Below are 23,218 nucleotides of genomic sequence, written 5' to 3' on the forward strand. Positions count from 1 at the left end.
GTCAGCTCATTAATAGAGACTTTAAGACCTGAAGTGGGTCAGAAAAGGTAAAAAGAGTTGAGAGAAAATATGATGCGTGTCAGATCCGCGTCATGTTCAGCAGTGGCAGCTCTTAAAGAAATAGCAGCCAAAATAAGCTAATAACCAGCTGCTGTGATGTCTATTAATCAAAGGACAAAGAAAAAAAGAGGAAAAAATAACTTTTTTAGCTTTAAGGATTCATATATATTTAATTTAGAATTTAGTGTTTGATAACTTCGATTTCAATTTCTGTATATTTCTGCTGAAGGGCACAAGAAAATATGACATTTATTATAATGGGTTTATGTGAAGATTGTTTTCAGTAGCTTATATACTCCCTAATATTTCCAGGGTTTCCATGACCGTCAAAAACCTACATAAGATTAGTTTTCTGCTGTAATGTTAAAAATAATGTGAGATGCAGCTTTGAGATGTGTTCTTGTAAAGTGAATTATCAGGACAGGATCTGTCAGATTTATGCATGCTATTCCAAAAAAAGGTGCTTGCAACATCTTTAATTGGCTTCATTTATAATTCACATGATGACCTTGGTTAGGCTAGGATCACATGTCAGCGGCCAATCATCCAACTGAACTCCAAACTACATAATACCAGTGTATGTTTCCTAGTGAAAGATGATACTGCACTATATGGAATTTCAACTCCCAGAGAGCCATTTTGCTGGAATCCATTTAAATGAAACAAATGGTTTAAAAAGGGGGTCGCGTCCCCTGCTCAAAAACCAGTGGCCCTTGTATGGCCGAGTGCGAAAAGACTGCTTGACACGTACGCTTTCTTAGTCCCGTAGCTGCGGTAGTCAATGGCTGCCGAGATGCCCACCACCAGGGCAGGAAAGCAGTAGCCGCACAGGTAGTAGTATTTCTTTCGGGAGTATTCGCTCTCAAAGACCTCCACCAGCATCAGATACAGCTGGATTCCCTCCAGACACATCCAGGAGAACGCAGCCAGGAAGAAGAAATGCAGCAGGCCCGCAAAAATGGGGCATGCAATCTGTATTTGGACAAAAAAGAGGGAAAAGGAGGTTAGTGAGAAAAATATCAGACAAAGTATAGTGCATAGTGACTATGAACATAAATGGAACAGTCCATCCAAAACTGATAATTTACTCCCCTTCGTGTTTTTTTTTTTTTTCCAAACCTGTATGACTTTCTTTCTTCTGTGGAACATAAAAGAAGATATTTGGAAGAATGTGAGTAGCTAAACAGGCTTGATGACCATTGACTTCAACGTTTTGCACAAAGAATACAATGGAAGTCAATGGGAACCGAAACAGTTTGGTTACCAACATTCTTTAAAATATCTTCTTTCGTGTTCAGTCATTTTTGGGGGGACTATCCCATTAAGTCTGATCCACATTGCACTTTATTTTGGTCCAGAAGCACCTACTTCTGAGACCCTCTGATGTGAATTACATGTTGTTTTTAAGTGACTTTTAGCATAAAACTCTGTCCTCCAACACTTTAAAAAACATAATAAATGCATCCCTCCTCTGTTTTCAGATGATAATCATATTTAAAAGGGATTTATTTTGCTGGGCTGCAGTGTGAAGAAAAAGAAAATGTAGCCGGCACATAAAAGGACTCCCAGCAGAAGCATCTGCCAATCGACTGGTTGAACGAATGTGCAGGCGGCAAACAGTGATCCCACTATTGCAAGTGCACTCACCTAAAAACATCCACCTTTCAGCAAATCCCTTAGTGCGAACGTCACATAACATTATTAATATGCATGACTCAAGTCGTGCTTGGCACAGTTTGTGCGCTGAGCCTGACAGGAAGTACATTTCTTAAGAGAGAAGAAGTGAACAACAGAAAAGAAGTAGTCTTCGACAAAAAAATAAATATTTTTTTATATTCGTAGTTGCCGCAACTAAGTTTTCGGCTTAATAATGAAATTTTTATGACTTGTGTATATTTTATAGTGACTGATGTTTCTGGAAAGTTTGGCTTTTAAGCTTTCAAATCATATCTTTTATAAATGTATCCACAGCAACTTGGCAACCATACTTGCAAAGAGAGGCTGATTCATAATGCAGCCCCCACACTTTACATATTGTTTCTACGCCCCTGCAAAGCGGAAGATACAGATCTGCTCATGGATTTATCATTTACTTGTTAAGTGCCTCATAAAAAACTATATCTTCTGAAAAAGAAAAGAAAAAAACCCCTGCAAACATTATCCAGCTACAAGTTCTTCTTCTGAAGAGCTCATTGTAGCAACCTTGGCACCTTGTAAAATGATTTCGATTGCCAGCATACTAATGCAGCCTGAACTCTGGAAGAGATGCATTAAATCAGCCAATCAGATGACACCACTGCTTTCAACAGGGAACTTTCGATGTCAATAGACTGATGTGAAAGGCATTACAATTTGTATGATCATGAAACTAATAAGTCACAATATCCTAATCATTTTAAAACGTGTCCATGCTCATTTTCATTTCTGAAGATCGCTGTATGATATATTGATTCTGCATTCAATCAGCTGCTCTTGAATCGGAAAACATAGCAGAGCTGATCATTTAGGGTATAATTTTCAATGTGAACTCAGCAGCTTTAAATCGTTCACAGTGTTTAATGTTTTAATTGGTTGTTCTTCTCCTCAGAAGTGTTGTTTCAGTAGGGTTTTCGTTTTTGGTTGGCTGACTAAAACACAAACCTCATCAACACCAACTGTCAACAGATATGCTTTCAGCGGTCAATGTAAAACTCTGTTCAACACACTGGGTACTGTTTTAATTGGCCAACCAAAAAAAAAAGAAAAGAAAAGATGACCCCATCCCTGACAAGACATGACACTTCAGTTAAAGCAGGAGTACAGAAGAAACCAACTTAAGCCGGGTATACATTGTGCTATTTTGGCCACAATTTGGCCGCCTGAGACAAATTGAGAAAATCCTAAGATTCCTCTGATCCTAGGCCAATATCTGTATTCTTAGATCGCTAGTTTGACATATTCACAGACAACAGATTAAATTTTCCTTCAGTGGGGTTCTGTCAATGTCAGAAGTTTTGAGGCACAGTCCTGCAGTGTGGCTTCTTCTATGACCGTCAAATGAAAAACGAACAGGAGCACTAAAGATGAATCTTCTTGTTTTTACTGTCATACAGTCTGATACTAATGACAACAGAGATCTCACAGTGCAACACGGCCTATTGCTGGGATGTTCGGAAAGTCTGACAATCAACAATTGCAGCTTTTAAAACAATAACCTTAAAACTCATCTAATTAATGTTGCTTGCTTCAAAGTAAAAATTACACCCCAAAGAATCAACAGAGGAGCAGCTTAAATGCGCAGTAAATGCATAATCAACATATAATACAGCAGAGTTGCATAATGTTACCTGGAGGCAATTTTTTAGAAAGTCAGAGTGAAAGTGTTTTCACTAGCTCCAAAAAATGTTCCATCATGTGAATAACACGCTACAAGGGTAATGTTTGTGTTTCTGAAATGTATTGTTTTATATACATTACCATTCACTTAGTTTGGAGCCATTAAGATTTTTTAATGTTTTTGAAAAAAGTCTCTTATGCTCACAAAGGATGCCTTTATTTGATAAAAACACAGTAAAAACAATAATATTATGAACTATAATTACAAATGAAAATAACGGACTTCTACTTCTAATATATTTTAAAATGTAAGTTATCCCTGTGATGCAAAGCTGAATTTTCAGCATCATTACTCCAGTCTTCAGTGTCTCATGCTCCTTCAGAAATCATTCGAATATGCCGATTTGCTGCTCAAGAAACATTTATTATTATTAGCAATGTTAAAAAACAGCTGTGCTGCTTTTTCAGGATTTTCAGTCTTTATTTGACAGTCTTTAATGTCACTTTTGATTATTTTAATGGATCCTTGCTGAATGAAAGTATTCATTTAGATCAGAGAGCAAGAACGTGGGGAATGAAACCCCAGTAAAGTACATCAGATTGTGATAGTCTGCTGCATCCTCCACAACCGAGCACTCAGAACAAGAACTCATCTGAACCGTGGCATGCAAATGAATGCAAATTACCTGCACTTAATGCAGTTTGCATTTAATTCCTTCAGTTAATCGGATGCTAAAACAATGCAGACAGCATGTTCTATCGGTGGGTGCACATAAACACTACAATCAGTGGGTGAAATTCATTCCCAGTGCATTCTCCCCTTAATATAGATCACGAATCCACTCACGTGGTACTGCGTCTTGTCGATGCCGATGAGGAAGAGGAGCTCGGCGATGAAGAGGTTGATGCACAGGTTCTTGTGGATGGTGTTGCGGTCAGTCTGCAGGCCTCGCAGGAAGCAGAAGGTGGAGATACAGATGGCGAGACACACCAGCGAAATGACGATACCCACCCATGTGATCACAAAGAGGATCAACTCGTGCATCCTGCCTGGATACTGAGAGAGACCGAGAGATGGATAAGGGAAATGGCATAAACGGATAGGCTGCCTGAGGGAGAGTGACTTATGAAAATCCAGGAAATGTCAAGCTGAAATTGCAGTGTGTTTGTTTGTGTATTTTGCTCTTATGTGTACAGATATGTGTGTTTGTCTTACAGACTGTGTGCAAACGGAAAAGTTGTTTATGTGCATGAGAGCTATATTCAGATTTGTTTGCAAGCAGGTGATGAATGTAAAGAAGGAATCTGTCTTACGTCAGGTTCGTGGTGTACCATGAGCACGGCGAAGTTGGTTAGATGGCTGCAAGAACAAGTTGTGTGTGTGCTGTTGGTTTCCATCAGCCTGCAGCCCTGAGATGACCACTGGCCCGTCATCGAACGCTCGGAGTAGTTCCAGAATGAACAGTTTGGGCTGAAATGATTCTCCAGCTGCAAAGAAGAACCAACAGAGAGACCGGAAAAGATTGGCTTTCACACATAATGTTTTCTGTTTAGGAGTCATGTGCGAAGCCTTCATGGTCAGGGACCATCTAGCACTTCCAAATTGATTTTCACTGTATTGTCTGAAATAGCAGTTTCTGCACTGCAAAGGCAGCACAATTAGAGTGAATTATAAACAGTAAATCTCTCATTGATTCTTGAGTACCGAGACGTGTTACAGAAGCGACAAAAGGAATTATGTTTGGATTCGTCTGTTCCAACATGTTGAGAAGAATTCACGTTTAAAGGGCACGAGCAATTTCCTGCTGCTTCCATTTGCTCACAAATGTGTGCAGTTCTGTCACAGCAAATATTCATTATAAATATGCAGATACATGTACTGTAGCAGTCACGCTGATGAATGCATTGACACTACAGGATGATGGTCTCAAACTGATCTTCTGCTTGCAGTGTTGACAAAATAATGGTAATTTGCAAAACACACATGTATTAAATGAAGAGCTTTTTTGTGGTGTTGCTAGCCACTTCAATCTTTCCTCATCAGTGTTTTTTATTTATTTATATTTTTTAAGTTGTTAGCCACTGCCTGCATTTTTTATAATTTTCACAGATCTTTAATGGCCCCCAGAATATTTTGTTGTATGAATATCTGAACAAACAGAGCCTCTGCAACAACAACAACAACAAAACGTTTTATTCGAGCTTTGTGCAATCTTTTTTATTAACACTTGAATATGGGTAAGTTTCATGAAAAAAGCAACATTTTGAACAAAAAATTGTGCTTTTGTAAAATACTATGTCTAGATCCAATTCAGAACAATAATTGAAAAAAAAAAAATGGAATAGATTGCTTCCATACTGGATCGACATTCCATTCGGTAACATTATGAAGTTTAGATTTATATGCTGTTTAATGCTTGATGATCGTGTATATATATATGAAAAGTTTGAGTCTGGTAAGATTTTTTTAAGGTTTGTGGAAGAAAGGTTGCATTTATTTGCATTTATATATATATATATATATATATATATACAAAAAATATAAAATATATATATAAATAAAATTTAAAATATACATTTAAATACAATTTATTCCTTTGATGCAAAGCTGAATTTTCAGCATCATTACTCTAGTCTTCTGTCTCACATGATCCTTCAGAAATCATTCTATATTCATCTGATTTGCTGCTTTTCTGCTCAAGAAACGTTTTGTATATGTTGAAAACAGTTGTTCCCTTTCATGGGAACTTCGAACTGCGTCCTCTAGGGGTCGCTATGGGGAACGCCTCGTCATGACCCGTGTCTGAAGCATACATTGAAAAAATTCTTGGATGAATATATAGTTCAAAAGAACAACATTTATTTGAATTGTAAGACAATGTAAATGTTTTTACAATATTGAACAGTAGTGTACATGAAGTACTGAGGTCTGAGGAAAGGTGATTTTAGGGGAAGTGAGGGATAATGAAATAATCATAATGCAAAAAAATTATCATTTACACAGAAATGTGTTTATGTTTCGCGAATGTAACCCCATGTGTGAAAGTAACTAATGTTTTCTTGCTTGTTTACTAAATGTAATGTAATGAAATTCTAATGTAATTGTTTGCTTGTGAGTGACTGTGTGAGTTTTATGTACCTGTAAATGTCTAAGTGTGAACACCACAGGCTCGGTCAGAAACACTCGACTGGACTCTTTATTGATCGACGCTGCGATGACGTGTGAATTCACTGCCAGGCCCCGCCCACCAGGCCCCGCCTCCATTTCCATCTTCACGGTGGCGTTTTCAGTGGACAGGAACGAACCCAGATTCTTATAGAGCACAAAGACCACTTTTACCTGGCCTGTACAGAGAAACACAGCACAAGAAAGAAAGAGAGAGTTACTGAGTGGCGGAAGGATATGAATAACAACTAAGAGGAAAAAGGGAGCGGTAGAGTGACTTGAGTGAAGGTTAAAATGATTTGGGATGGGAGGGGGTGAGTGAGTGATCGGGGGATGAAGGAATTTTAATATGGAGGGCAACGGAACATTCATCCCTTCAGCACTCACTCACTCCGTTTCTTCCGTATGAATATTTCATGTGCGTTTGTTTCAATCATACTAATCGCACTTCCCCCCGCCCAACCTGTCCCCGATGAGAAGCAGCGAACGACGACGCGGCTTCAAAAAGAGGCTGAATGGTGGAAAAAGCGAGAAGTAGGAGAGCTGATGGCGGGATAAGATGGCTAAGAGATGGAGGGGACAGGAAGGAGAGAAGCGGGAGAAAAGAAAAGAGTGCCGAGATTGCTCTGTCAGCCTGAAAATGATAGTAATCTAGTCGCCTCTCGGGCTATTCGATTAAGAGCGCCGTTAAGAAACCATCAGGGAAGAAATGGTCTCAGCGCTTTTGTTAATCTGATTAGGCTTATTATTATCAACCAATAACGGGGTAAACCGAAGTGGAAATTTTGCTAAGCTTCAGTGAAACTGCATGGGGGCGAGTCGCACATCGAGATGGAAGGGGCAAGAAGAGAGAGAGAGAGAGAGAGAGCTGTGACTGACCGTTGCGGCTGTACTGTTTGAAGGTGGAGGCCGAGAGCTGGATGCTGCTGTCACTGGGACCATTCTGAGGGAACGACAAATCCTGAGACTCTGTCTCTGTGTTCAACACGCGCACCTCTAGATCTGAAGACACACAAAAACACACACTTTGAGAGTTTGAACTGTAATAACACAGCAAAAAAAAGCCCTGAAAGGTTACAATAAAAGTTACTCATTTTGAAGTAGTAGTCAAAAGCTACAAAGAGTTATTTAACTGGGCACTATAAACTTCATACATTTTGTATTCTGTATCTGTATTTTGTATTCTTTTTTTTTATATAGAAATGAATAATTTTATTCAGCAAGGACACAAATTGATCAGATTGATCAAAAGGGAGAGTAAAGACATTTATAATGTTACAAAATATTTCTATTTCAAATAAATGCTGTTCTTTTGAACTTTGCCTTCATCAAAGATTCCCTCCAAAAATGTATCAGTTTCCAAACAATATCAAGCAGCACAGTTTTAAACACTGAAAATTTGTCATCACAGGAACAAATTACTTTTTAAAATATATTCAAATATGAAACGGCTATTATTAATTGTAATAACATTTCACAATATTTACTGTATTTTTAATCATTACAAGACTTGTCAAGACTTATCAATCAAGAGATTTATTTCAAAAACATTAAAGTTTTGAACACTGAATACAAAAATAAAAAATAACTATTAAACAAGGTTTATATATGGACAAACCCAGTGATTGGGTTGTTTTTACATGTTTAACCCAACCGCCTGGGTAGTAGTCTTTGTATAAAAATTACTATATATTCTTGCTTAAAATGAACCCCAAATAGGTTGGATATTAACACGTTTTAATATATTTAATAAACAAACATTTATCAATACGTTTAATAAATAATGAAATACTAAACATTTATGAAACACTTATTAATAAACGTTCACCTTTTGATTATTACTGGTGCCTCTAGTAAAAAAGTGTCTGACTTCTAATTTCCAACCTGTTTTGGATTCATTTTAAGCCAGGCATAGAGTCATTTTTAAACAATAGTTGAGTTAAATAAAACTGCCCAGTCGCTGGGTTTGTCCATATTTAACCCAACTTGGGTTGTTTTTAACTCAGCATTTTTTAGAGGTATGGTTCCATGAACAATCTTTAACATCCATGAAACCTTTTCATTGGACAAAAGATGGTTCTCTTAAGAACATTTTACTCAAAGGTTCTGTGGAGAACCCACAATAGTTCTTCTATGGCATCAGTGTGAAAACCCTCTTTTGAAACCTTCATTTTTACTAGGAACACAAAGCCAGTTAGTTTCTCGTCAACACAAACTCACCGACATTGGCAGCATGGTCTGAGAAGTGATTATTGTACATGTTATTGGCCAACAGGAAGGCTCCTTTCTCCATGACGTCCAGTAGCATGGTGGCGGTGTGCGCCTGCTCCGTACTGTTCATGTCCTGCCATGACTCTAAAGCTTCGGCACGCAAAAGATTATCCACAGTCTGCACAACCGCCTGCGCACACATGCACAAACAAATACACTTACACTTCATCATAATTACACTCGACGTCAAAGATGAGAAAATATGACTCTCTGTGAATGTCACATCTGTGAATCTTGCGTAACACTTGAAATGTATTTCTACTTAGGAGCAACATCTTATAGGCTATTGTAAATTAGAAGAGTGCTAAAAGAAAGCCTTGGGCAAGATTGCTAGAAGTCTCTTTCTCACTCTCTCTCTCTCACACACACAACGGACACACAACAAACCAGCTGCAGTTAAAATTCATCTGAGGTAGGCATATGCAATAAAAAATATGGATGGCACTTTCTATGACGCCTGTATATGTTATGCATAATGAATGCAGTCATAATGCCATACTGTAATGCATTATATCTTTTCATTAAAAGTAACCACCAATATAATGTAATATAATACTTCATGGTACTATGACCTCATAAAATCAAAACGAGAGTTTTTTATTTTAATATATATTTTAAAAAAAAGTATTTATTCCCTTGATGGCAAAGTTTATTACACCAGTCTTCAGTGTCAGTTCTAAAATGCTGATTTAGCAGTCAAGAAACATTTATTATTATTAATTAGGTAACACTTTAGTTTAGGGGCCAAATTCTCACTATTAACTAGTTGCTTATTAGCATGCATATTACTAGCATATTGGCTGTTTATTAGTACTTATAAAGCACATATTAATGCCTTATTCTAGATCCCTTAATGACCATATTTTAGATCCCTAAATCCTACCCCTTACTTAACAACTACCTTACTATTAATAAGCAGCAAATTGGGAGTTTATCGGGGCAAAAGTGGTAGTTAATAGTTAGTTAATAGCGAGAATTGGTCCCCAAACTAACCGTGACATTTTTTTCAGGGTTCTTTGATAAATAGAAAGTTTGAAAGAACAGCATTTATTTGAAATAGAAATATTTTGCTATATTTTGTCTTTACTGTCACGTTTGATCAAATGAACGCATCCTTGCTGAATTAAAGTTTTAATTTTCTTTAAAAATATACTGACCCCAAACAGTGGTCTATATGAATTAAAAATGTACACACTCTTAAAGGAAATTGGGCCAAAAATATAGATGACTTGTGTTGCACCACAGATTTTTGTCCATTTATCAACTTTTCTCAAGAATGAGACATAATACCACCTAAAACAAACTAGAAAGTAGCAAATTGTGTTCATTGATGTTGATGCACAATACTTTCGTATCTATTTCCCTTTGTTTCTTTGCAGTATTTTAGTCTAGTGGCCCTTCAAAGCCAGCACTGAACAGCGCAGGTGTATTATAAGGAAATTATGACTGTATTTTAATATCTTTATAATGCATTTTAAATACAGGCTCCCTAGAATGTTTTGTAGAAAAATGCTCACAGTCGAGTGCGGGATAGGAACCAAGCACCGGTATGTGTGCGCAGTGACACGGAGGATAAGAAGAGATACGAGAGGTGATGTGTGTCTGTGAACTCATACAGATAACGCTGCACAATACCTGAACATAAGCCCGGCAGGTCCTCTCTCTCTTCTGCCACTGCAAGACACAATGAAACTGCTTTCAGATACACACATACATGAAGAAGAGTCTTGCCCATTCAAACTGATTTTGAGTCAATATCAAATGCAACTTACAAAAATACTACTACTACGCATTTATTATAATTAACGTGCATATTTAAAGAATGGCATTAAATGTGCTCGCAGAAGTCATCATCCAGTTCTTTTCCATCCATAAAAAATTCATGCCGTCAAGTTCAGATTCAATTTTGGTTCATTTGAAAGAACATATTATGTGAAATAACATTATATGTTTTATTTATATATTATATATAATATAAAATATAAAATATATATAATATAATATAATTATATATGTGTGTGTATACACACACTTTGTAATACTTTTTTTAATTTTGTTTACAATTAATTACATACAACTATATAAAACTGTAATGTAATTTATAACTTTTTGATAATTATATACTAATAATTAAAATATATAATTATATACTCATTATATACTCTTTATCTATCTATCTATCTATCTATCTATCTGTCTATCTGTCTGTCTGTCTGTCTGTCTATCTATAAAATCTATAAAATGAGCTACTAAAACAATAAAAGCCAAAACTGCAACCACTCAAAAAAGTGTATGCAGAAGAATCATGCCCATTCAAATAGGTTTTCAGTCAATTTCAAATGCATCTTACATAATAATAATAATAATAATTTGTATATTAAAAAAGGTTAAATATTGTTGCAGAAACCATCTAGTTATTTTCCATCCAACAAAAATGTGTGAAATATATGATATATTAAACATTAAAAAAAAAACTTTACAATTAATCATACAACATGTAATATAATTTTTTATACTAACGTTTTAATTATTAATGTTTTTCAATGTATTATTATTGATTATTTTCCCCCCATTTGTAACATCTCAAAAAATGAGCTACTGACACATTAAAATGGGGAAAAAGTAAGCCAGAATTGCAACCGCTCAGAAAAATAGGTATATGCAGATCCTGCATTCATGTGATTCATGTCAAGGCTGTGAGTTTAGAGGGTATTCCTGTGCACACTGATGTGGCAGCAAACAAAACATGAAGGGTTTGTTTAAAGGGCAAGTGTGTGTGAGTGTGTGTGCATGCATGTGTCACCTTATTGTAGTTCCTGGCTGCCGATTCCTTATTCCCGGGTCTGAGTGCTTGCAGCTGTGCGTCTAATATATCCAATAGCTGCTCGATGAGTCTGACAGAGGAACTGACATCACCGGCATGAATGCGGCCCTGCGTGTGGTTCACCAGCTCAGCAGCGATGTTTGCAGCATTCTCTCCGCTTTTTATCTAAACAGTGAATACACACACACACACACAGTCTGGTCTCTAAAGCTCAATCCCCTGCTGTATGCTGTGGGGGTGTGAGCTGGGGGTTTCTGGGTTTATGCTGCTAGACGCACAGACAAAAGACAGCAAATCTTTAATGACTCTCTAAACCAAGCTATTACAAAAACAAAAAAAAAGGGAAAAATGAAAGCGTGAAACGTGATACAATTACTCACTTGATTTGAAAGCAGACACATAGCTTGTAATTGCCCTGAAGCAAATGTGTCACTTGACGTTTAGAAAAAAAAGAAAAAGAAAAGAAAAAAAAAACCAGTCCATTGTGTTTAAGGTACTCAAAGGTACATCAAAGTGTGCTATGCTGTAACCACTCTTTGTGGTGTTCAGAAACAATGCTGTTAGAATAGTATGTAAAACACACACACACACACACACATACACACACAGGTTTGTTTTTGTGAAAAGTGGGGTAACGGTTTTTCTACTGTACAGACCGTATATTCTATTGCCCTTCACCAACCCTACCCCTAAACCTACCCCTCACAGGAAACTTTGTGCTATTTCAGATTTTCAATACACTCCATTCTGTGTGATTTATATGCGTTTTGAAAAGTGGGGACATGGGGTAATGTCCTGAAAAGTCACCTTCTCCTTGTAATACCTATGTCATACCCTTGTCATTATACAAATTTATGTCCTCATTTGTCACAAAAACGCGCACACACACACACACACACACACATTAATGCCAACTCTGTAACTGAACATTTTAATTTAATGTGAATCTTTAGATTTTTTAACCTTTGAAGAATGCCATTTATTTACTAACGCCTTTTACAGTTGACATTTCTCTTTTGAGTCCTTAATTATGTTCTATGAAGAAAGAGTTCACTAATTTACAATAGTGACAACCACATTTATATTAAATCTGCATGTGTATGGAACTATTAAACAAAACATGGTTTGCTAATAAGTTCAGGATGATAATACTGTACATCTGTGATTGCTAACATTACTTTGGTTAACAACAGCCCCAACAATGGGGTAAAACTGTTGCCAACCATGTTTGTAGTGTAGTCTGAGAAGTCAAAATGTTGCTGTGTTGATCTCTCCATGTCAATCATCACAACTTAAATGTAGGACAGGCGATTTCGGAGAGGCTAGCGATAGCAACCTAGCTTTGAAAGCACAAGATCTCACACTCCCTGCATAATCACTCTCCAAAGCCACGCCTCCTCCAAAACACATGAACACACACAGGCAGACCAGAGGCTAACCAGCGACACGACGACAGACGGTTTATGGAGGATTGAATGTAACGCTGCCAGATTAACTCATGTCTCATTCAACGGTGAGAAAACATTATAGTACAAAGCATATAATATTACAATAATAACACTTGCATTCTCACTCGGTCTGCAACAGCGTAACGGAGCGCGCTGATGACGTATCATGTCTGCGTGAAGAGAGTGCGCAGAGGTATGCAAATACACACGTTGACAGGCAGGTTGGAGAGCCTATCGTAGCCCTCGGACCGAGGGATATGATTGGATGAGCATTTTAATGTCCTATGCCTTCCACAGACGATATAAATAAATATAAATTCATTTAGACCACTTAACTTAGTGATTGCTATCGGGATGTGAAGAGACGTTTAACCAGCATCACCTAGCCTGTATTTAAGGGATAGAACTTGAATGTTTGCACACAAAATGTTATATCTAGGAAACATCTCCTCAGATTCAGTTCTATTTTAGTATTATTTAAATACTACTAGAATTTTTATTAGATTTTTAATTAGCTTTTATTGTTATATTATTTGTATTATACATTTAATTTTAGTTAACTTTTTTTGCTTTTCAAACATTACTATTTAGAATTTTACAGTTTGACTTTTTATTTCCAGTTAGTAATTTTAACTTAAACTGAATGACAGTTAAAATGTTGCCTTGCCAACTAACTGAACTAAGCTTTTCATCTAATATATACATTTTATTTTATTTCAGTTTTATTTCAATTAGCATTTTTTTTTTTTTTTAGTCAGAGCTAAGGATAATAATAAACCTACTCTGCATATCCTGCACATTCTTTCCAAGGTTGTTAGGAAAGAGGGGCTGGAATTTATTTTTAACAAGTCTCTCATCATTCCAGTCTGATCTTAACAGTCCTGAGTTGGACTGTGTTGTGAATCTGTCACTGTTACTGAGTTTGTTACTGGAATAAAGGGAAGTGCAAACTATATTAGGCATCAGACAGAACATGGAGCTAATTTCATTAGCAAAGACAAAGTTTATATAAAAGTCTTAAAGTCCACTTATTCTGAAGGATCAAAGAGAGGGAGACTAAAATTGAAATTGGAAGTGATATGATGCCTAAAAAGTGCTTTGTAAAATGAAAAAGCTTTGTAATACATGTGAAAATCAGAACAAACAGTCCTTGATGTGTAAGTTCAGTGTGACTTTAACCTGAGATGCTTTTAAGCTCTCTCTTAGAAATAGATAGAATAGAGAGATTTTGTTCCAAATCATGTCAAAAGAATGACCTGCGTGCGGTAATGTGAGCTGAGGCCGGAATGATAATAGCTGAGATAGCAAACAGAGCAGGACAGGGAACGGGGGGTCAGAGCAAGTAAAAAGCAACCTTTTAGTGGTCTCACCTTCTGGGCCACCTGGTTGACCCACGGCGAGGTGCAGTTACTGAGATCAGGGCCGCGAGGACTCCACAGCACAGGAGAGGACAGGCACTGAAAGGATGCGATGCCTGAAAACAGAAGACGAGATATTAGGAGGGACAGACAGAAAGTGACCTTGGGTTTTAAAGTCTTTTGTGTGTGTGTGTGTGTGTATATATATATATATATATATTATATATATATATATATATATATATATATATGGCATCAACGGAGCTTTTTGAAACTCAGAATCAGTTAAACCATTGCGTCGCAAAACGATTCACTGTTTCAAAACGCTCCAATTGGATTGCGTATCGCGAATCATTTCATTCAGATCGGGACTTCAAAGAGCGTATCGCAAATCATTTGATTTAGATCGGGACATCGGAGCGGGTTCGTAGGATGTTTTTTAAAATCCCGCCAATCCCCCTTGGCAAATCGCACCCTATATATATATATATATATACATATAAGCTGTTTACACTAACAGTCAGCACACCCACACAAAAACCACTCACACAAGCTTATCATTGGGTTTACATACTACATATAAATCTTTACAATCTTTTTATATATTTATTTCTTTATTTTTTTGTACCTTTTTTTGTGGAAAAAAATGGAGTTACAGTGGCAAGTGGAGGAAATACAGCCAACAGATGTCCAGACTACTTGTGAACTTCAATACTCTTTAATAACCATCCCAGGATGCATCTCATTAAGGTGGTTGAGAATAACTAATGCTGTAATCAAGGCGAAGTGAGGCGACATTGAAGAAGCACAAATGAAGTCAGTTCTGATTTATTTCTCCTTTTTTTGGGGCACTACATAATTCCCTTGCCTCCATTATAGAGGAGCGAAGCAGCACTACAGCAGCTACAGCGAGATCAGAGCCACCCGGAGATTTCCTTCCCTTACACACTCTCTCTCTCTCTCAGCCGCTGTCTGCTTTTCTCTCCTCTCCACTCCTTCATCCACAATAGATTGGCTTTGAAGGATCTGCCAGGATTCACCAATTAAAGCCGCTGCTAATTTAACTTGTCTGTCATTTCAGTGACGGAAAAAGGTGACAGAAGAAAGACAATGTTTTGTCAGTGGCTGGGAGAGAGAGATGCTAACAGAGGGAGCAATCGCTTTTCTCCCACGACAAGAAAGAGGCATTTGATGAGGCGGTTGTATGGAGAAGTGGGGAGGGGGGGATGTTGTCGTTTGTAGACTGTCTAGTGGCTCATTTTTGTTAATTCGGCAGTTTTGCAGGGCTAACCCATGCTGAGTTTGAAGATCACTCTTTCATTTGCAAAGGACTGCCTTTTATCTATGACTCCCAAGAGGACCTGCCAGCTGGAGAGAATATAGAGATAAGGAGGAAAAGGAAGCAAGCTCTCCACACAAAGAAATGGGCGTATACACATAAATGTGTACATGAACCCAGTGGCATACACAACACAGGTAGACCAAACACAACAAACAATTCTATGAAAAGCTGTCTCAACAAACATTGTGTGACCTTTATGTCATAAACATCACGTACCCTTCCTTCCTGTAAAGTTGTGATTCCCTCTGCCACTACATCATGCTGTAACCAAGCGCAACTAGGGTTGCAAAAGGGCGGAACATTTCCAGTAAATTTTTGAAAATTTTCCAGACACTTTCCATGGGAACTTCATCTGGGGAATTTTGGCAATATTCAAAGTTGGAAACTTACCAGGAATTTATGGGAATTTACAGGATTTTTGGAGAATTTATGGGAATTAATTGGAAACATTTTGTTTGATCATAGGCTCATTTATAACAATATAAGTCTTTACTATTACTTTTTATTAATTTAACACATCCTTGTTGAATAAAAGTGTTAATTTCTTTCAAAAAAAAGAGAGAAAAAAATTCTGACCCCAACTTTTGAACGGTAGTGTATTGTTAAAAAAGGATTTCTATTTTAAATAAATGCTGTTCTTTTTTTTTTTACTCTTTATTCATACAAAGAATCCTGAAAAAAAGAATCACAGGTAATAAAAAAAAATATTAAGCAGCACAACTGTTTCCAAAAATGTATAATAAATAATCATATTAGAATGATTTCTGAAGAATCATGTGAAACTAAAGACTGGAGTAATGATGATCAAATTTCAGCTTTGCATCACAGAAATACATTATATTTAATTTATTAAACAAAGAAATGCATTCTATTTTAAAGTACATTAAAACAGAAAACCATTATTTTAAATTGTAATATCGGTAATACTGCGCAATATTACTGTTTTGTTCAGTATTTTTGATCAAATAAATGAAGGCTTGATGAACAAAAGAGATGCAAAGTTTAAAAACATTAAAAATAGTAATGTGTCCAAACTTTTGACCAGTACTGTACTTCTGTATGATAATAGAAAACTGGCTAGCAGAAAGAGCATCACAGCTTGAGCTAGCTAGCACATGCCTCATAAATTGTCAAATTGTCAGTGCTAACTTGCTTAGATTTTTCATCTTGATTTACTGGCTAGCTAGCTACTGTATAAACACTTTTTGGTATTTACTAGTTAAACTTGAATCCCATAGGTCAACTATATTTAGATTATCAAAACTTAGATGTAGTCTGTGGGCTCAAATGAAGCAAGTGTGGCTTCAGAGAAAATGGAGGGGAATCCCCCTCTTAGGTGACTAAGTGGGATTGTGTGTGGGGGAGGGTCATTTTTAGACTTTTGTTTTATTATTATCATCTCACCTAAATGTTTAAGTCAGTGTATTTGTTTTTACAATGGTATAGCCTAATTTAGTTGCTCAGTATATTACACACAGCACAAGGAAGTTTTACACACATATTTTGTAATATTCAAATAATTTACATGAATACTAACCAAGATGGACATTTTGATATTTTGTGTGCAGGATTTAAGAAATGATCTGTTCATGTTATGGAGGAAAGCACAGTGCATGTAGGGGGTGTGGTCTCAATAGCCCTACAGTAAGCAGTGTGCTCTGTGCATGTTATTGAGCAATGTGTAGGGTAGAAATTCAACTGAAATTGCATTAAATCTGGTTGTTTTAACCAAAATTATGCTGCAAGATTTTTTTCTCAACTACATTTAAGTTCCCAGTTCCTGCAATTTTGCAAATTTCCAGTTTATTTCCATTAATTCCCATATATTCCCGTTAATTCCCATGGAAAGTTTCCAGTCTTGAAAATTCATGGAATTTTGCAACCTTAAGCGCAACACACTAAAATGTCAAGCAGCACTGACACAATATGCTATAATGTTTACACCCCAGTAGATATCTGTGCAGCTATCAGTAGACAGGAATTTTTTTTATTGAATTTCTCAAGTCAAAATCATTATTTGAAAGTGTCTATAATATTTTCATTAAAGTCACACCATTATCATCACTCACCCAGTGATCCTTTAGGGCACGGCCTGTCTACAGTCTCCCCACTCTGGGTGGCAGGCCACTGCACCCCTCGGGCTACTCTGGCTTCGCACACTTGGAGCTCGGGACCCTGTGGTGGGACGCGCAGGGGTCTGCGAGTCACTGGCACAGTGGCGGTGATAGGTCGCAAGTCTGGTGCCTTGTTGATGGCCCCTATTGGGTGAGCAGTTGGGGGCAGAGGTCGCATGGTTGAGGGGATGGAGCTAGAAGTGACAGGTCCGGCTGCGGTGGTGGTGCTGCTGCTCATCTGAGTGGGGCCGAGTGGACCTGAGAGCAAGAGAGAAGGACAAACGGGAATGCAAAGAAAATTGAAACCGAGGCAACAAGTGCATAAGAGGTAGAGAAGCAGATTCAGAACACCTACAGAGTCAGCGAGAATGTCGGCGGATGTTTGATGAAGACGAAAAAAAGAAGACAAAACAGAAGAAAGGAAAACCTAAACGTTTGATGTGTCTTGCAAAAGGAATATGGGAAAGTTGGTAAGAAGATAACTAAAGCAGCAGGAGCATTTGCTAGTCTTTAATGCATGATTATACGTTCCCACAGTCCCCCTGAGAACTGGATAGAGCGAAATACAGGAGGAGAAAGAGAGAGAGAGACAGACAGACAGACAGAGAATGTTCATGGCAAGAAGATGAGAATGAATAATTGATTAGAAATCTTTTTCTGATCTGACAAAACGGTAATGACCACTGCTAATTAAACCATAAAGACAATGTATTGAAGAAACAGAGGGGAACACTAACAGAACGTTGACACTTAACAGATCAAACTGTCTGTTAGCCTCCGCCTCCCGCTAAGCTCGCTCTTTCTCTGTCACTTACCAGCAGTGGGATCTGGTGGGCCAAACTCTAGGGGGTAGCGCAGCACATTGTAGTTATTCCAGACATAAAGTTGATTGTCTCGTGGGTTGTAATCCACAGAGGACACATACTGATAGGGGTTGGGGAATGGGATGTGGACGGGCTCTTCCTGTGCTCGGTTGGTGTTGTACGCATACAGCACCAGATCTCCACCTGCTTCGCTGTCGTCATCCTGATAAACAGAGCGAACAGCATATAGAACACCACACGCCATAAAAGCATTGGACGCCAGTCGCTTATCAAAGCTCGTCTCCCAGGTTCCCTCGAAGCGCAGAGTGTAGGGGTTAACCTAAAAGACAGCGAGAGTAAAGGGTTCGGATTTCGGTTGTGTTCATATGATACACCAAAATAACTTGATTACTCCACAGTTCTGGAAAATGGAGATCCTTAAAATGTAACCATAATTCCAATTCGATCTCAGCTGAAATACAATAGCTTTAAATTGCACTTTTCAGTGACACTGACCTGGCTGACCACAAGTCGTCCATTGTTGGCCTCGGTAGCGTAGATGACCCATAAACCGTTTTCATCCACTGCGAGGTCAATATCAGACTTGCCCCCCCAGCGGTATGGTGAGGTGTCATGATAGTTGGCATTATTGACTATTGCTTCTCCACTCTTGATACGTGTGCGCAAGTCGTATTTCACAATATTGCGTGTGCGTTCCTTGTTGTAAAAAACGGCACCATCATACACGACAAAGCCTGTTCCATCCACACGATTTGGCAGCCTGTGGGAGAAGAGTGGGATAATTGAGATGACTTGCTATAAATGTAATTTCAGCTATATTTTAGAAACATTATGATCTGAAACTAAATCAGGATTCTACACTCTTATATACCTGATAGTGATACCTAGAATCAGTATGCTAATCTGCAGAATCTTTAATATAACATTAAGAAGAAACTCAAGAACCCTTCCTGAGAAATCAAGAAGCATATACAAAAAACTGCTAAATCTAAGTTTTGATAAATTATTATCTTGTAGATTGTACACAGGGATGGTTACTGGTTCTAGACCCAAGCTGTGGTCCTCACTCACTTGTAAGTGGTCGTGGCTCGATTCTGCTTGAAGTCTTCCCATGAAGTATACTCGTACAGCATGTCTGTGCGGTACGGAGTCCAGGGCATGACGTAAAGACGGTCACCAGACTGGAGGGGATCCTTACACCATGCCCCCGACTGATGCTCCGCCTCCTGCAGCAAACTTGCTGCCTGCACCCTTAATAGAGTCCCAGGACATACAAAGACTGGAGATGTGGGATAAAGAGAGAGAAAGAAAGACAAAAATAGATAAAGAGAGGGAGAGATGAAATAACAAGGAGGGGACAGCAAGAATGCACAGAATGATGGTGTGATAGGATTAAAAAGAGGAGAAATTTGACGGGAAGACAAATGGAGAGATGGAGGATAAAGAAAGAAGGGGAATTGGTGGGAGGCCATGAGGGATGATAACATGAAAGAGAATGTGGCAGCAAGAAAGAGGAAGAGAGAGGGAGAGAGAAATGGGAAAGAGGACATGAGATAAATGACCATTCTTCTAATGAAAGAGTGTTAATGTTCATTAGTCAAGTATCTGCACACTGGACTAGAGGCTGGTGAGGGGAGATGACACAATCCTGGCTGCTGGTGCTTATATATTGCTGGGAATCATTTTTTATACCCTGCCCCACTTCAACTTCCCTGCTGGAAAAACTCCAGCTTCTGATGCTAGCTGATTTTACATTTTTTCTAGATTGACCGATCATTTATGGTCATTAACTGCACTGAGCTGGCATAGACTGTTTGTCAGCTGGACTTCCAACTGATGTACCTGGTTCAAGCATCTTGGTCAAGTTGCTCAGAGCTGGTAGACCACTTTGGAATTGCAGAAAGCCAGTTACCATGTTCCTCAAACCAGCAGGGAAACCCGGTTTTAATGCTAACTGATTTCATGTTGTTCAAGCTGGACCAAGTTGGTCGAAACAGGTCTAGATATTCAGCACAACATTTCCCAACCCTCGTCCTGGAGTATCCCCAACCGTATGCATTTTGTCTGTCTCCCTTATCTAACACACCCATTTTAGGTCTTGGAGTCTCTGATAACAAGCTGATGAGTTCAATTAGGTGTATTGGACTGTAGAGACATAAAAAATGTGCAGTATTAGAGGTACAGTAGGACCAGTTTTTGGAAAAAGTGATTTAACAAATGCACCATCATCTTAATGGACCTGGTTTCAACTTGGAAGACTATCTCAGCCAAGCAAGTTACACATAGTAGACCCGGGGTGCAAAACTCAGTTCCTGGAGGGCCACAGGCCTGCAGAGTTTAGCTTTAACCTTAATTAAACACACCTGATCCAGCAAATCAAGTCCTTCAGGGTTATTTGAAAACTACATGTGTTGGAGCAGGGTTGGAACTAAACTCTGCAGAGTTTTGCACCCCTGTGGTAGACCATTTTATTTCAGCAACAAACCAGCTTAACCACCTTTAGCTGGCATGGAACTGAATTTCCAGCAGGGTTTTCTTACATCAATGGCCCTGTCCCAAATGGTACCCGCTGTCCTCCTTCGAGTATACACATGAACATATTGGCTGTTGGGTAATAGTCCACTGGGAAGTACACATCAGCACATGCAGGCTCTGCAAATGTATGCATTGAGGGCACCCAGCTACCACAAGGGGAGCACTTACGATGACCCTTTTGAAATTTAAAATGCCCAATGGGATACCCTATTATCTCTAGGAAACTCATGAGGGCCACCATACCACGAGTCCACAATCAGTGTGCCATTTGAGATAGGGTCTCTATATAAAGTTGGTTTTTGTTCCACCACAAAGCACTGCTGTAATGTAAAAATGTGTTTTTGTGTTTAATGTTAAATAAGGACGAATGTTAGGATGCCAGTCATGTACGAAAACAACTGCAGTGCTCAACTTTTATCTGCTAGGAGTACTTGATCAAGACACACACTCATACACACACTAGTCTCTATCTCTGTACTCTGAAGGAGGTCGTTCACCTGGGATTGGTGTGAATTAGTTGGCTGACGCAGTTTCTCACTCCCAGACTGAGAGGGCATGGGGACCTGAGAGAATCTATCTACTGCTGGGGGTATGGGGAAAGGGAGCTGGAGCTGGAGGTGTCTATGGAAAGAGAAAGCAGACATCATCAGCACTATGCCGTCACAGGGGACAACTGTGAGCATGTGCGGATTGCGAGGACATCCGGGGGGGCGGGGGGGGGGGAGTTTTCCTGCCATAGGCTATGTGTGTCCCAGACAGCCAATACTTACTGTTGCTACATACACACACATATACGCCAAAAATGAGTGAGGCCAAAGCTTTTTGTAATCAGTAAATGATACACAAGCACACAGAGACACACATCTATGAACACCATATTAGAGATAATTGTTATAATTTGGTCGATAGCTATAGAAATCCCTTGATGAACCTATGAACCTATCAAGTGCAGTCTTCATCCTGAAGGAGCTGTAAAAATTCCTTCATAATAAAGTAGAAGAAATAAGCACCAACTCTTCCTAGAAATGCCCTACAGAGAAAACCAGTATAACTTCACCAGCATATCTCTTGGATGCTACTCTCAGTACAGGATGCTTGTGTGCTACTAATCCCACAATGCTTTCAAATTAACTGGACCAGCATTACTATCTTGGTCAGTTGGATTCACTAGAAAGATCATGTTGTTTGAAGAGTCTCACCAACTGGTAAAATGCATGGCTATGGTCTAGGGGTGGGAAAAAAAAATCGATACAGCATAGTATCGCGATATTTTCCGCGGCAATACTGTATCGATACACGGACGCCAAGTATCGATCTTTTATTATACTATTTGGTAGAATAATAAAATCAATTTCTTTACAATCCACTAGATGGTGGTGTTGAGTTTTTTTCTGGTGAGGTCAGCTGGGTCACCTTCAGCATGCAGTAAGTTAGTAAAATAAAGAGGGCGGCATCGCTGAAAGTTACCAGGAAAGCCCCGTCCGCGTTTAAATCGAATGTATGGACTTACTTCAGATTTGTGCACCGAAAATATAGGCTACATATAATAATAATAATAATATATATGGCGCGCCGCGTCGCGCCCCGACTGGCAGTGTTTAGCACGCAGGTTTCACTCTCGTCACTGCGCGGTTTGACGCTCCGCTCAATATTTCGATCTATGAATGTGCGTTCTGCTCGTGTACCGCTCATGCTCATCGGAAAAGCAACGTCCGCTAAAATAATGCGCTGACAGGAAATTTCTATGCAGTATAGGCCTACTTGTTCCGGTTTGCAGTAGCGCTACTGTGCTGTAACATGGTGTAGGCTAGTTCAGCTGTACTGGGCAACGCTGGTAAAATAATGCTACCTTCAGTGACGCGCTATGCTCTGCTATGCTATGCTCTGCTCATATGCTCTGATAATAATAGCTTTGTAGGACTATACATTATTTGGATAATTAGTCAAAAAACAACAACAAC

The 23,218-nt window shown here is 38.5% G+C and overlaps 1 protein-coding gene across 3 annotated transcripts in view; it reads right to left on the bottom strand.

Annotated features, from left to right (window-relative positions):
* Nucleotides 1-23,218, bottom strand: part of LOC107711219 (adhesion G protein-coupled receptor L1-like) — a 173,847-nt gene that overhangs the window by 15,054 nt on the left and 135,575 nt on the right. For all 3 annotated transcript variants that reach the window (XM_016516159.1, XM_016516157.1, XM_016516158.1), the window contains 13 exons: nucleotides 19,794-20,001; nucleotides 19,218-19,482; nucleotides 18,714-19,041; nucleotides 17,854-18,156; nucleotides 14,455-14,558; nucleotides 11,616-11,801; nucleotides 10,448-10,486; nucleotides 8,762-8,942; nucleotides 7,421-7,543; nucleotides 6,515-6,720; nucleotides 4,690-4,863; nucleotides 4,223-4,432; nucleotides 812-1,032 (listed from right to left, as the gene is read on the bottom strand). In XM_016516159.1, coding sequence (XP_016371645.1) covers nucleotides 812-1,032; nucleotides 4,223-4,432; nucleotides 4,690-4,863; nucleotides 6,515-6,720; nucleotides 7,421-7,543; nucleotides 8,762-8,942; nucleotides 10,448-10,486; nucleotides 11,616-11,801; nucleotides 14,455-14,558; nucleotides 17,854-18,156; nucleotides 18,714-19,041; nucleotides 19,218-19,482; nucleotides 19,794-20,001 — 2,548 coding nt within the window. The remainder of the gene's footprint in view (nucleotides 1-811; nucleotides 1,033-4,222; nucleotides 4,433-4,689; nucleotides 4,864-6,514; nucleotides 6,721-7,420; nucleotides 7,544-8,761; nucleotides 8,943-10,447; nucleotides 10,487-11,615; nucleotides 11,802-14,454; nucleotides 14,559-17,853; nucleotides 18,157-18,713; nucleotides 19,042-19,217; nucleotides 19,483-19,793; nucleotides 20,002-23,218) is intronic.

This window comes from Sinocyclocheilus rhinocerous, unplaced genomic scaffold (assembly GCF_001515625.1).
Source record: "Sinocyclocheilus rhinocerous isolate Xijiao unplaced genomic scaffold, SAMN03320098_v1.1 scaffold115, whole genome shotgun sequence".
Lineage (NCBI taxonomy): Eukaryota > Metazoa > Chordata > Actinopteri > Cypriniformes > Cyprinidae > Sinocyclocheilus > Sinocyclocheilus rhinocerous.